This window comes from Spea bombifrons, chromosome 11 (assembly GCF_027358695.1).
Source record: "Spea bombifrons isolate aSpeBom1 chromosome 11, aSpeBom1.2.pri, whole genome shotgun sequence".
NCBI lineage: Eukaryota > Metazoa > Chordata > Amphibia > Anura > Pelobatidae > Spea > Spea bombifrons.
In genome coordinates this window covers 4,063,573-4,079,611 of record NC_071097.1, presented here as the reverse complement: position 1 = coordinate 4,079,611, position 16,039 = coordinate 4,063,573, and the positions used below count along the sequence as shown (strand labels likewise).

At 41.5% G+C, this 16,039-nt stretch overlaps 1 protein-coding gene across 2 annotated transcripts in view; it reads right to left on the bottom strand.

The window, feature by feature from the left end:
• Positions 1–266: 266 nt before the first annotated feature.
• Positions 267–16,039, bottom strand: part of OPN4 (opsin 4) — a 21,088-nt gene continuing 5,315 nt past the window's right edge. Inside the window, exons 2-11 of one of the 2 annotated variants that reach the window (XM_053451265.1) lie at positions 10,172–10,314; positions 8,397–8,530; positions 6,572–6,775; positions 6,212–6,383; positions 5,548–5,709; positions 5,063–5,170; positions 3,022–3,211; positions 2,141–2,284; positions 1,447–1,515; positions 267–546 (exon numbers count right to left, since the gene is read on the bottom strand). In XM_053451265.1, coding sequence (XP_053307240.1) covers positions 346–546; positions 1,447–1,515; positions 2,141–2,284; positions 3,022–3,211; positions 5,063–5,170; positions 5,548–5,709; positions 6,212–6,383; positions 6,572–6,775; positions 8,397–8,530; positions 10,172–10,314 — 1,527 coding nt within the window. In that variant the 3' untranslated portion in view covers positions 267–345. The remainder of the gene's footprint in view (positions 547–1,446; positions 1,516–2,140; positions 2,285–3,021; positions 3,212–5,062; positions 5,171–5,547; positions 5,710–6,211; positions 6,384–6,571; positions 6,776–8,396; positions 8,531–10,171; positions 10,315–16,039) is intronic. The other variant, XM_053451266.1, reaches the window with a different exon arrangement.

The following is a 16,039-nucleotide window of genomic DNA, read 5'->3' as shown; positions in this document are numbered from 1 at the left end:
ATCTGCATGCCTGGGAACATCATGGCTCTTCGGGCAGCTGATGGGCAGGGCTACCGATGTCAGAGGGCGGGCAGCTGACATCATACAACTTTTACATGGTAAGAGGGAAAGTGGGCGGGGCTCGCTTCCAGGTCACTCCCACGGCCAGGAGATTCTCTGTGGTGGCCCGGGGGACTAGAGAGCTCCCCGGTATGACCATCAGGAACAGCGGGCAAATGGCCACAACATATAGACAAGGTAAAAATAATAATAATAATAATACAGACTTTTTTTGATTCGTTGCAGATGAGGGGCTTTAAAAAATATATACAGTTTTTAGGTGGAATTGACGGATTCTGACGGAATTTATCCGTTTGCTTTTTTGAGGTCTTTCTCTCGATCCTGGTTGTTGAGTCTGTGGCACGGAAGCGACGAGTTGTGTTCGACCACCACTTGCCCGCCTTGGTGATTGCTGTAGGTGACCACAATACTTGGTATTCTGGACGTGGCTCCTTTGGAGAAGGAGTCTGCTTTTCTTTGGCCGAGGCTGTTTAAAGCCTTACCTGTCTTAAAGACGCAACGAGACAAGAGGCGACGTCAAAATGGAATGGGTGGAGGATACGTTTTGCGATAACTCATGACTTCACATGATTGCCTACAGCATTTTTTCTGGGAACACTTAATTGTCATGTGACGCAAAAGCAGGCACTGATAGGCTGCGGCCATAGAAACTGATTTAAACCTTTTTTTTTGTGGGGAGAATGAAATCTACTAAGGGTCTCCCCGGGGACCTCTGCCCCTTTGCCAAAGTGACCTCGTGGTGAACTTTCATAAAAGGGGCGGAACTTCTGGGCATACCTTCTCCCCGTTCCTCCAATTGAGGGAGAGGATTTGCCCGAAAGCTCCTCTATTTTGCGAGAGTTCATGGCCGGTTGTCCATGGAGAAGCGGGCGAAGAAAGAAAAAACAGAAGAAAGAAGACAGAAGAACAAGATGCAAGAAGCGGCGGAGAGCTGCACGGCACGGAGACAGGGACACGGAAGTGGTCAGCAGAGAAGTTAGGGAAAGCATGAGAGAGAGAGTGAATGAGAGTGTGAGAGAACGTGAATGAGAGTGTGAGAGATAATGAAAGAGAGAGTGAATGAGGGATAATGAAAGAGAGTGAATGAGAGAAAATGAAAGAGAGTGAATGAGAGATAATGAGAGATAATGAAAGAGAGTGAATGAAAGAGAGTGAATGAGAGATAATGAAAGAGAGTGAATGAGAGATAATGAAAGAGAGTGAAGTCTATTTCCATCATTTCCAAATAAAAATCAGAATAGTTTTTGATCCACAAGTCTAGCCTACAGGGTATTGCTGATCCATTTCATGTTATATTAATGGCCAAAATATGCTTTTGTTTAAAAAAAAAACCAAGGAAGTGACCCCAAACCTTTGAATGGTACCATATATCGCACATGTACGTACGGTAAGAGGAGAACAGCGTTCTCCAGTCCCGATTTCAACCAGAGAAATGTCATCTGCATCCATCGATGCCTAAAACACAAAAAAATGAGGAACAAAATCAAACAAAAGCAACGTTAATACATTAAAAACGGGACATTTATGTAACGCAAACAACGTGATGATCATATAGTAGCCTTGGGTCTCTTTTTACTTATTTGGTAGCCAAGAATAAGAAAATGGAGCCTTTGGTTGAAGGTGATACCTTTTATTGGGCCAACATAGAAAAACGGCCCATAAGGTTTCAGGACAACAGACTCAATCTGAAGAAGAGACCTCTGTGGTCCCAAAAGGTATCATCTTTGACTAACGCAAGCGAGAAAAAAGGGTCAACGAAATGGAAAGGGACATTAGGAAAAGTAGAATTTGACAGTAAATAAGACCCTTTTGGCCCATCTAGTCTGTCCCATATGCATGTATAAATTATGCATATTAACCTCTACCGCTTCTACTGGGAGGATGTTCCACTTATTTACCACCCTTTCTAAAAAAAAAAAGTACACTTCATAGGGGGGCTTATTAAAGGCAATTGAATGGGCTACACCGTGAGTACCAGAAGGGGACTTTTGGTTTTGATTGGATGTATCCCCCTGATCAGGACCCTGCGCATGCACAGTTTCCCATAGCAGTAGTAACGGAACTGTGCAGAAAGAGTTACCTTCTCAAAAATTCCAGAATCGTGGCTTTTCAGCTTAGTTTTGGAAACTATGTCAGTGGTGTCTTTGCCCATTTCGTAAGACACCTGCCTACTGGCGGGCCTGGAATTCACGCTACTGATGTCAGCTTCGGTATCAGTCCAGCCCTGTAACGAGTATAACCAAAAAAAGAGTCACTTAAGGATGTGTTTACAGATTTAAGAAAGGAAGACGAAGTAGAAAAAAAAAGAAGAAAGCGAAGAAAGAGGAAGAAGAAAGAAGAAGACGAAGAAAGAAGACAAAGAAGAAAGGGGAATTATTATTATTCTCAGTCATCCAAGATTTCATGTCACGTTACAGTATAAAGGGCCACCTCAGCTGCTTAGTGATGAAGATAAAATAGGTGAATATATATAGGCAAGGGTCAGTAGGATAGAGAGGCCGGCGGCCAAATCCTGTACCGGAACAGTAAGGTAAATCCTACAAATGTGCCCATTACTAAAGAAGAAATCAAATGGCTTTGAGGTGGAAGATCACTGGGACTCTACCTTCAGGAGACGCAGAAGGTTCGTCATGTTATAGACTTGGATAAAGTCCAAGCCCTTCAAAAATCAGATGTACTTAATGTCTACGGTGGTCCCTGTTCTCCCTCAACGGAGCTCAGGTCATATGGACTCTTATTGATGAAGTCCACTCAAAAGTCACATTGGTTCCGAAAAACCCCATTTATTGAGGTGCCACCACGCTTACAAAGCCATGACTATTTCCCTCAACGTGACCATTTTGGGTAACTGTGTAACCGTTTTGCATGGGTAAGTCTATAACATGAGGAACCTTCTGCGTCGGAATCATTCATATATATATATATACATGGGAATGAAACACAGTAGCGCGCCGCTCTCACCGATTCGCTATCTGAGACAGAAGGCAGGCGGTTCTTCGGTTTCGGATGGCCGCTGACTTCAGAAGCCAGGCTGCAGTGGCTGGTAACGGTGGATCGTCGAGAGGACGGATAGCTGCTGTATGTTCTGGAGTCTTTGCGTTTCACTCTCAGCAGCGACCCCAAGCAAGGGATGTATTTCGCAATTGCCATGCTGATAAGAGAAAAGACGTCGACATTTTGGGTTGTCTTGGTAAACAACTTTTGGGGTAGAAACGTTCTTACTTGAGGGTATCAAACAATCCTGAGTGAGAGTGTAAAGAATTGTCCCCTTACAACCAGACATTTTTGTGTAGCCTAAAGGGTTAACCGCGGTAAAATGCCAGTAAAATAGCCTCTTGGGGCGTGAAACTGGCTAACAATCAATTATATCGAACAGTGTATTTGACTAATTTACCTCTAAAAAGCTGTTATAGCCATTACCGGGGTATTGAGTTTGGGAACAATGTGATGACATATTGCATTACCTAGTTACCCAAGTCTGTCTTATTATAGAGATAATTACCATTTGGCCCATCTAGTTGGCCCATTTTTCCTGATATCGACTTTAATCAGTCGTTGTCTTAGATTCAGGAGCCATACGCCTATCCCATGCGTGTTTAAATCCCCTCGCTGTATTACCCTCTACCACTTGTGATGGGAGGCTGCTCCACTTATCTACCACCCTCTTAGTAAATGCTCAGCAGAGACCTTGTGCAACCTGCAGAATATCTCTTTGTACTCCGTTGGAAAACGGCCGAATAGGGTTCTTAGCAACCGATGAAAGCATCCTACTAGCTGGAATATTCGATAGTTTCCTAACATTAAATAACTTTAATTATAATATTATTATTATTATATATAATAAATATATAAAATAAAAATAAAAAATTAAAAAAAATAAAATTAAATTTAAAAAATTCATTAAAATTAAATAAAAAATAAATACAATAAAAAAATTTGAGCTACAACCAAAAATCATTTTTATCTACAAATTTTAAGCAGTTTCTTACAGAAAATACATCATTCATGGACATATAATTCTTGCATTCTATGATTTCCTTGTTCGAAAGGCAAAAAAATAACAAATGGCTTATTTTTTTTTTATATCTTCTGGTCTTATTTTTCCATTTTTCCAAGAAAAAAAAAAAATCTTATTTTTAGATCAGAAGATGAAGTAATGGAAAATATATTGCAGTTTTATCGGCACGAAAGTCAACCTTTCATCTTGCGTGATTCTCTTGGACATCAGCATTTCTCTTCCCTCTGTAGGTGATGCCAAGAACGATGAGCCGATGCTGGAAGGAATACCTGCTGTGAAGGAGCATTTCATAAACGTTTCAAATGAGTGTTTTTTTTGCCCAAAACTGGAGGCTTTTTGATATTTTTTCATGTGATCTGGCACATCAATAGACCACGATGACGAGCCGATATTGGAAGGTTGCCGTGTGCCATACCTTTCCAACCTTACTGTTTTTCTTGGGACGGTCACGATATTTGGGCAGTGTCCTGCTAACCGGCCCGCCTGTCCCACTTTTCTGGATCATGGGCCAGATGGGGACATCCTCTCGTGTCCCCTGACCGCCCCAATGATTGAGGTCTGCTTTTGCCTCACAGACCTCCATCACACCTTCCACGAAGCCAGCTTGTGATTTAGCGAAGGTGGCCAGACAGATAAGGTAGGCAGGTGGACCACGATGTGGGGGATGGGAAGAACATGGGGTATTTGTAAAAAAAAGACTAAAATAATAATAATATTATTATTATTATTATTATAATTACTATTTATTTTATTTTTATTATAATTTTTATTATTATTAAATAAAACAATTACACATATATTTTATTTTATTTTAAATATGTTGTATTTTGAGATCATTACCTTATATGGATCATATAAAAAAAAAATCCAGTTTCTTTAGTGATATTGTTACCATTTAGGGTGTAATATATAACATTTTTGTTTTAAGAAGAAATTTGTAAAAAAAATAAATAAATAAATAAATAAAAATAAAAACAATCATACCGGTATTTAGGGTGAGTGATGGCGTAGATGATAGGGTTGTGAATGGCCGAAGCCTTCGCGATTACGGCCGGCACTGAGTTCATGTATGGCGTCAGGATACTTGAATACCTATAGGGGAAAAGATGAGATGGTTATCAGGGCTGGAGGCATTCAGAACATCAATGGGAGCTACAATGGAGGTCCATGGAGCTCCCTGGGCAGGTCAGTGAAGATCAGAGGATCTCCTCAACTGGTCAATGGTCCCCGCTAGAGATAGTGGGGCAGCTATGGCCAGAAAGCAGGACTGGCCTGTGAAAACCAGGACTGTTGGGGGGTATGCTGAGTGCAAAATCAATAGGAACGTAAAGGTGCTGACTTTGAGGCTTCTGTAAGGAAAGCTGAATAATAGAATACAACATTCCAATAATATACAGCCTTTGTTGTGTCTTAAAGGGATGTCCACAATCCAAATGGTGATTTGTGATAGAGAAATACGTAAGAATTACCCGGCGAACGCCACCAGGGCTACGACAGAGTATGGAGACCATGAAACGACATAGAGAAGGATGACAATCAGAGCGATCTTGGCCATTTTCCATTCATTCTTCATTCTCTGATACTGCTTTTGAGACTCCTTGTTGTCGTCGGAGCCTATTTTCTGGACGGCCCTGTTATAAGAAATGCAACGTAGTGAAAGCGGGGGTAGCCACAGATATGATGTCATTACCAAGCGCAGCACACTTTGTGGCCACTAGAGGGAGCGGATCTCGGAGACCTCTTGGTCTTCTTCTTGTACAGCCAGGCCACTATGTAGCCTAGGTCATATACACGATTAGCGGCTGCCATAAATATGATGCATTTGAAAATTAAAATAGGGTTTGAATTTATATAATAATAATAATAATATATTTATGTATTATATATTTATATATATTATTCATTTATTTATTTATTTACGTGTATACATTTGTAGAAAATATATTCAGGCCAATATCGTTTGAAAAAAATAAAAGCCCACAGATAAACAGTTTCTGAAGGTAAATTAGATGAAAGAGACGGAGAATCGTGACTGTTCGACGGAAAACGGGACACCTGGGATGTATGCTAATGCATAAACCTCAATTCATGCACGTCCAATAATAAGACTCCCATTAGTAACGGAATATTCACCTGTTGGTATTCTTGATGGCCTTAAAAATATTAATATAGCAATATATAATGACAAAGAGGGGGATGAAGAAGACGAAGCAGAAGAGGAGCATAGTGTAGGCTCTGACAGATGGAGTAAAGGTCATATAATCCCACGTACAGGACGTCAGGAGACCCTCGGGGATGTAGGCACCTGGAACAACACAAGTTTAAAAGAGCCTTAACCGATTTTTTTCCTTCTTTAAAGACTCAGACCTCCACCACCACTGCTGGGAGGCGGTTCCACTTATCTACTACCTCCTCAGAAAACAATAAAAATAATACTTAAGTTTTGGGGTTTCTAATCTTGGATTTATTTCCCGAGGATCCCATCCAACTTACTCCAACCAAAGAAAGGAGGCAGGCTCCACGCCAGAGAATACAGCCAGACGCTTAAAAGGATCAACATGGCCCTCTTCTTAGACAAAACTCCGATGGAGGTGAGCGGTCGGGTTATTACGAAATACCGGTCGACGGCGATCACCATCAGGGTAATCATGGACGTGATTCCAAAGAGCGCGCCGCAGAAGGCATACAACTCACAACCTACAATAAATAAATATAAATAAATAAAATAAATGAGATCCGCTCATCCCAGCGCCATAATACAGATTATTATTATTATTAATATTATTATTATTAATAATAAAAGTAACAGTAGCATTCTTAGTATTAGCATTATAATATATTATGTTTATTATTATTATTATTATTATTAATAACAGTAACAGTAGCATTCTTAGTATTAGCATTATAATATATTATGTTTATTATTATTATTATTAATAATAATAGTAACAGTAGCATTCTTAGTATTGGCATTATAATATATTATGTTTATTATTATTAGTATTATTATTATTAATAATAATATTAATAGTAACAGTAGCATTCTTAGTATTAGCAATATAATATATTATGTTTATTATTATTATTATTATTAATAATAATATTAAAGTAACAGTAGCATTCTTAGTATTAGCAATATAATATATTATGTTTATAATTATTATTGGTAGTAGTAGTAGTATTATAATATATCATATAATATATATTTTTAATATGTATTATATTAACAATATATAATAATTATAATACATATTATTAATACAATATATATTTATATTACTAATAATAATGTGAAGTATAATAATATGAATAACATGCATAATAATAATATGAATAATATGAATAATATGAATAATATATTAGCAATATATTAGCAATATATTATTATTATTATTATTATGCATATTATTATGCATATTATTATTTTTATTATTATTATTATTATTATTATTATTAACGACTGTCAAATCTGCCCATCTTTCAAATTCAGTCGTGTTTTTCATTATTTTAAAGAGGAAAATATATTTTTTCTACTCGGGTGCAAGATTTTAGAAAAAGACTAGTAAATAAAAAAAGGATAAAAGGATGAAGAATATACGGAGTATAAAATGTTTTGTATAAAGGGAGAGAACAATATTATCTATAAATCACCACCCGTTTTGTAAGGGGGTTCAGTTCTGTGTACCCTTGTGAAATATTTATTAATAATATTTTATTATTATTATTATTATTATTATTTCATTTTATTAAAGTATCATTTATACAGTGCCACCAATTTCCGCAGCACTTCTTACAGTTCATACAACTGTTTATCCTACATTAAATTTTACGTTTCTAGCATTAGAAAGTTCAACTATTTTATTCTATGTATTATTAATAATTATTTTTTTTATAATAATTATAATCATTTTTATTTATTTTTAGAACTGTATTTTACTGTTTTATTTTCTATTATTATTAATTAGTATTATTTATGTATATATATATATATATTAGCATTTATTTTCACTCCCGTGGATCATACGGGCATCTCAGATAAAGAAAAAGGATATAAATGATGGGCTATGCTATGGAATTTTGCCCAAAGCAGAAGAGCCCCTGGGTGGCAGCTGAAGTCAATCAAAGGAGGGATGTTTGTTAGATAACGAGGGCTGAAACGTAAAGAAAAGTGGATGATGGTGAAAAGAAAAAAGTTCATCCATCTCCTTCATCCTCATCTCCTCCTTCATCCCTCAATTTCTCCAGATGTCCTACATTTATCCACCATTTATTTATCATTTATGATGAAAGAGCTTCAGATGCTCCTCATTTCATGTACCTTTCTCTCCAAAGATCCATCTCTTGTGAAGACTGGTGGCAAAAAACACGGGAGCCTGAGTGGCGGACATAAAGAAATCGCTGATGGCGAGGTTGATGATGAACATGTTGGCCGGGGACCGAAGGCTTCTGCTCCTGTGAATGGAGAACGAGATATATATCCGAAAAAGTTAGGTTTCGCCCTTCCCTATATCTGAAATCGTGACAAACAGCTGCCGAATTATAACGCGGAAATGGAATTAACTCCGGATTAGTCTCCAGAACCAGGCATACTTTAATTATCTAGAATCGCCTTTTGCCCCCCCCCCCCCCGTTTGTATCATGCCCAGCAGGAAATTAGAGTTGATCTTCTCCATTGATTTTTGGGATTTGGGTCATGTCAAGTCCGCGTGTTTCGACATTTTCTACGGCTGATGTGATTAACATCGACTTCCAAACATGGAGATTGCGAGGCCTGATTTGGCGACGCATCGCTTGGCTTCATTAGCAGATATCTTGGACAATTTATCCTTTGGTGCTGAGTTTTCAGAAGTTTGCAGCCACTTTTAAGCCATAGGATAACTCACTTAAAACGCGTTGCCGAATGGATGAGAAGACCATTGCTATCCTGAATTTGATGTATGTCGGGCCTGCCTTGACTTAATGTGGGGGTGCTACCCCTAACAATGCCCTAGTCTCAACCCAAGTTCAATGGGGGTCAAGGAGGTCCATGGAGAGACCAAGAGCATGGAGGCTGAACTGTGTGAAATAACTCACTGTGGATTCACCTATCCACTACTCCACCACCCCACCAGGTGGATCTCAGGTTGCTGTTTCCTTCTGCCTCTCCTTGGCCATGTTGTTCCTGCGTGCTCTTGACACACCTGCCCCGTCGCTTGGGCATTTAAAGCCCAATATAACCCGGCCATTATCCCAACCTCAGTGCTAGAGAATTATGTTCCTGGCCTTGAATACTGAGCTACTGATTTGCTGCATCTGATCAGTCTTCTGTGTTGGACCTTTGGCTTTGGACTTGGACTCTGATCTTGTTCTAGTGTTTGTCCCTTGATACCCCGCTGATCGTGATATTCTGGTTTCTGACCTTTGGCTTGGACTGCCACTATTCTTGGGCCAGTCTACTGCTGTCTGCCAGCATCCTTCGGGAGGAGGGCTTCCAGCTGTGCTCCTCCCGTGTGCCCTGCCAGAGGGCTTCCAGCTGTGCTCCTCCCGTGTGCCCTGCCAGAGGGCTTCCAGCTGTGCTCCTGCCTCGTGGCCTGCCGGTGCGCTTCCAGTTCCCCGCCAACCCAGCCACTGAGAGCTTGTTATTCCAAGCCCGTTTCCTACCTGTACTAAGCTTGCCACCCAAAGTTTATATTCTGTTCATGCCCAGAACACCTTTAGAAGGCGCCCAAGAGGAAGACTAGGGCTAAAGTGGAGAGCAGCTTTGAACTGGATCCACCGTCAGTCTGCCTTCCGACATGCTCTGAATCCGAGCCTGACCCTGCATTGGGACTCCTGTCTGATCCGGCACCCAGATGGCAAAATGAGAAGGCTTCAGGTGTTGAGTCACCTGAAAAAGGAACTTTATGGGAAGATCGTATTGGGCTTCAGACTAAAAAGGTTGAAGCTTTTGGTAATTCTTGTGTAGAAACATCTCAATAGCTTCAGGTGGTCATAATTTTCTCTAAAGTGTCTTATGGACAGAAAATCCACCAGGTGTATGACATCATTGGTCCTGTAAATCACGCTAAAACATTGTGCCTGGGGGTCAATTAAGGGAAGCTAGGGACAAAGTACCTGCAGAAGGCATAGATGACCAGGAAGTTACCCAATGTCCCCGTGATCCCAACCGCAAGAATAATGGCACCAATCGTATAGTGGACGTGATCTGGAACATCAGCTGTAGGGTAGGCATGATGGATAGCGTCTACAGGCGCCTCCTAAACAATGGCAAATTATAAAATTAGTGTGTAAGCTAATGAGCAACATAAACATCCAGTAAAATCAGACAGAACCCAGTACACACCTAAGGTCAAGGACCCCTGCCCCATCCCCTAATGCTTCTAATTGACTTCAATGGGATTACTTTCCTTCCACTGACTGGCTGCTTCAAGTGGCCAATCAGTGGTACGAAACATCTGGGAGGGGGCGTCTGACCCAGTCAAGCTCTCTGACCAATGAAAGTCTATGGAGGAACGGACTTCATTAGCATTGCCGTAAAGCATTAGGAGTGGGGACTAGGTAAAAAATTCCAACAATCCGTGAACGAAGAACAGAAATACAAACTGGAAATTAACAAAAAGTCAGCATTAACCCTTAGTGGATGTTTCCTAGGGAGCAAGCGCCTGAAAGGACAATGTGAGCAACCGAATACCCCCTCCGAGTAGAAAACATTAGCAATAGACTGATACATAGAAACAGTACTTCTGTATATAGATACATATTAAAGTACTCTGACACCTACCTGACCTAGAAGCTTCAGCTCTGTTGCTGCAGTTGCCCTCCTCCTAGGTGGTCCGACATTTCTTGCCAATGATAGGCTTTTCGAAGCAGCCAATCAGTGGCAGGAAAACACTCCCAGTGAAATCAGAATTGTACACAATGTGCCCCCTCTGTCTCTGACAGCCAATCAAGGTGAGTGGTTGGCCGCTCTGCCATTTTGGATCCCCGTGTCACATGGTGACAAAGAAATCCTTTAGATTTCTCCCTTTTTTGACTATTTTTGCACCCAATCAAGAAGCTCGCTTTGCTTGTAACCAGAGGCATAACTAAAAACCTACACATTCATGCTCACACACCTGAACATTCATTCTAACACACAAACACCTACACATCCATGCTCACACACCTGCACATTCATTCTAACACACAAACACCTACACATACATGCACACACACCTACACATACATGCACACACACAAACACCTACACATCCATGCTCTCACACAAACACCTACACATCCATGCTCACACACCTACACATTCATTCTAACACACAAACACCTACACATACATGCACACACACCTACACATCCATGCTCACACACCTGAACATTCATTCTAACACACAAACACCTACACATCCATGCTCACACACCTGAACATTCATTCTAACACACAAACACCTACACATCCATGCTCACACACCTGAACATTCATTCTAACACACAAACACCTACACATCCATACTCACACACCTGAACATTCATTCTAACACACAAACACCTACACATACATGCTCACACACCTGAACATTCATTCTAACACACAAACACCTACACATACATGCACACACACAAACAACTACACATCCATGCTCTCACACCTACACATTCATTCTAACACAGAAACACCTACACATCCATGCTCACATACATATATACAAACACATGCACACACACATATATATATATATATATATATATATATATATATACATCCCACCTCCCGCCCCCACTTACCTCTCACCGCTCCTGCACCCTGCTATGCCCTCTTGAGACTCACACTACAAAGCGTTTGAAAGATGTTCCGGTACTCGGAACAAATTTTAGGCAAAGCTCCACTGGTGCCACCGATTACTCCACTACTAAATCTCATTATTTCGCTCACATCTGAGGTAGCTTCACATTGCCTTCTTCTCACCCAAAAGCGGACCCTCTTGACCCGATCCCGTCACATTTTATTAATCTCATATCCTTCACACCACATCTGTCTACCCGGCTCATTAACCTCCCTCCGTCGGCTAGCATAGAGGCCCCTGACGTACCTCGGAACAATGCTTTCATCATGTTTTCTTCTGAAAACCAAAGTTGACTTGTCCTCCTAAACACGGTCTTCCTTTTAATTCCTATTTCCAGAGTTTGCATGATATTAGCCTTTTCTCCTGTGATCCCATGATCCTCACCTTACCCATCTGTTGCTCCACTGAAATCAATGGTGGCACTTTTTCTGATTGTGGAGGGTCTTGTGGATCCCACCACGCCATTGAATGCTTGTCAAGGAGACACCATGGAAATTTAAGGGGACCTCTCACCTCTCATATGCACTCAAGCTGTAGAGTGCCTTTAAACTAGTTTCTTACCTCTACCTTCTGACAGCGTCACCCAAAGGTGCCTTCCTATGCTCCTTGAATCTGCTTTCATTATTGTTGATCACCCTTTCTTCGTTTTCCGACCATACTTACGGAGAAAGTCGTTATCATGTGACCTCCAGCTACTTCCACCCCTTTAAAACTATCTGTCTGATCGATGAAACTCTACCGTGCTCACCAAGAATTCTTCCTCCCCTGTCCACACGGATGAAAAATTCAAAGCTTGACATTAAGCCCTGACAACCCACTTCATTGGTCTCGTTTAATTAAAACGCAAGTCGGGGAATGTGTGTGTTAAATACCCAACGCAGGAGCACAGAACCCTTCTGAGTCTGCAATTTATCTTCTAAAGAGGTCAAAGCCGAAATCAAAATGAGAAATCCAGTTACAAGGTGGATGTCCCGCAATCATAGTTCTTAATACATACCTCCCATGTGTCCTGGTTTTCACAGGACAGTCTCAAATTTGTTTTAGTTAGCCTGTTGACCCGTGAAGCTGCCCATTGTCCTATTTTTTCAGGCAGGGGGGTAATCAGGGGGCAGTTGGGAAGATCATCTGATCTCCTCTGACCAGGAAGCTGTTGCAGCAGAGACCTCCATGGCAGCTCACATGTGGCCACCTCTCAATGCTCTGCGGCTGAGGAAGACAAGGTGGCTCCTCGGGTAAGGTGGGAGGGTGGCCAGAGCTGGGGCAGTACCAGGAGGACACTTCAACCAGCCAAATCAAGAACCAGGACGCTGGGTCAGAACAAGCCGGGTCACAACAGGAAAAATCTCCCCAAATCACGCAGGAATATTGAGTGTCACACCAACCAAGGGCAGTTGGAAAAAAGTGGCAATAGCGGCTCAGGTGACGACAACACTGTCTCTACGCCTTGGCTGTTCTGACCAGGTTCCAGAGATACATCGGCTGAACCTTCTGGCTGCTCAGTTGACTACAATACTGTCTCTCTCTACCCCTTGGCTGTTCCGACCCATCCCAGAGTTCTCTCAACCTGACCTCAAGACATCTCCTGCCTTATCAAGGTGTTGGACCTTCAGATATGGACACCCGCAACATATATATGTCATATATCATAAGACATATATCATCATTAGACATTATGACGGTAATGTCCCCCCAGGTTAGGCCAATCCATAGAACAGGTAGGATAGGGTCATGCGCATGCAGATGCCACCTAATACTTCTTCCCGCGGAAAGATTCCATGGGTAGGAGGTAGCAATCTTGGCACCAAATAAATAAATGATATTAATAATATCCCAGGCTTTAAAGCTCTGCCAACCTAACCGATCGCAAGCTCTTTGTACTTTAGCCCGTCTCCACGTGCTGTTTTTTTTTCTTTATAGTTAATGAAAGGCTTATGTCGCCAGACTGAATGGACGAGATGCCGGTAATATAGAGATCTCAGGATCAACCGTTCTGGAAATAGAACCGAAGGGAAAGCTTTTAACGGTTTGTAACGTCTCTGATGGGAGATACAAGGTCAGGTTAATGCGATTTGACCAAACTGATTTGAAATTGTGATAAAATGTAGTGTTCCGAAGGCCCTTCCACGCCTTGATCACGGCATGATTTAGGGTTCTTCTTCTGAGAACCCATTCAAATACTAGACTGAAGTACACTTTACCCACAACTCCCAAGTGTCCCTGTTTAGGAGAGATAGTCCCTCTTTGGTGCCCAATCTATCTTTCCTCCCTTGATGCCTCTCTGTTCTAGGAGCTCAGAATGTTTGCTCGGCATGAGGGCATCACAGGGTGCTAAAGCCCCAGATCCTCATCGGGAAGTCCTGACCCCATCTCCTTTCCCGCAGCTTTGGTTCTTCTCTTGCCTCTTCTCTTTTTCTTCCGCAAAAGGGCGGAGTCTACGGGCACACCCTCTCCCCTAATTGGAGGAAGTACTCTGAAAGGCCAGAATAATGCAGACAGGTTTGGGGAGAAAGGTGAGAGGTGCACAGACACTTCTCTTTCTCCATGATTCTGTTTTCATTAATCTGGCCACTCAGAGTACTTCTTCAAATTAGCGGAGCCACCGGGACAGTCTCTCTCTCCCATTCCTCGAAACGGGAGAGCAGGTGAGTCCAGAGGTTTCCCAGTTTTGCAAAAGTGCTCTGGGAGGCCTTGTTCACGGACAAGTGGACGAAAAAAAAGACACGGGGAGAAGTGGACGAAGAAAGAAGACAGAAGAGCAAGAAGAGTCAAGAGAAGAGGCTGAGCTGCAGAAAGGGAGAAAGGGACAGCGGGGAAGGTAAGAAGACATTGAAAGAGAGCATGAACGAGGGTGAATGAGAGTGTGCGAGAATGTGAATGAAAGTATGATAGAATGAGAAAAAGCATTAGTGACAGTGTGGGAGGACACAAGTGTGAAGGAGGGTGAGTGACAACGAATTTAATTTCTGAACGGATAAAGCCCTGGAATTTTGTCTGAACCAAAAGGGCAGCAAACGAAACTAAACGTTTGTCCACAAGTCGACTCAGCTTTTCTGCATTTGCTTACAAAAGTATGATTTTCAAACATCCACCCCTCCTTCATTCTGTATAACATTAACAATTAGAGAATTCCCCACTTTTTTGTTCCTCGTGGACACTCTATATTGTGTAGACACTTGAGATATCTTTGAACGAGCCAATCACTCATTGGATATGGATTATGTTGCATGTCCAAGTTAATCAAGGATCAGGAGGCTCAAGTCTGATGAAATTAGTCAAGGATATGTTCAACTTCGTACAACCATAAACCATATACAATATGCATATAGGACATCGAGTTTAGGGTCAAAGCCTATGGGTCCTGTAGGACGTTCTCAGCAAAGTCGCCTCCGCCATCAGATCTCCTACATCAGTTGGTATCGAAATTCAGTGTTTCAGACCCATTTCTACCTCATTCCACCCCATTTGTGATATAACCCAGTGAGGGTATTAAACACGCATGGGATCGGCATACGGCTTTACAGCAGGAGAAACGGGAGGACTTGATTGGCTGCATCTAAGGTTTCTGCTGTACAGCTCTGCAGAATATGACGGTGCTTTATAAATCAATAAATAACAATACTTCTGTGTGACAGAGGTTATCCGTGCTCCCAAATACGGCTATCCACGGCCTTTAACCCACTGCTGCCCCCTTCAGGCCATTATATGGAATCACACGCAGATATCCTTACAGAGGAACAACATACCACAGGCTCATAGAAACATACAAGTTGCAGATCAGCCCCAAAGATTTAAGCCTTAATCAGTCGTTGGTCTCGTCTTAGATTCAAGAGCCGTATGCCTATCCCATGCATGTTTAATACCCTCACTGTATTAACCTCTACCACCTCTGCTGGGAGGCTGTTCTGCTTATCTTCCACCATGCTCATATGCAGTCGTCAAATGGAATAGGCACAGGGCTCCTGAATCTAAGACGAGACCGACGACTGATGAAGGTTTGAGTCTTTACAGCAGGAATTCTATGTTTCTATGTTTATTAAACATTTTAATTTAAATACAAAAAAACTATAAATAAAAAACGGTCGCTATAGAGTTTATTACAGACCGATTTCCAGGGCAGATGTGCTACGGAGAGACGGCGACCTTC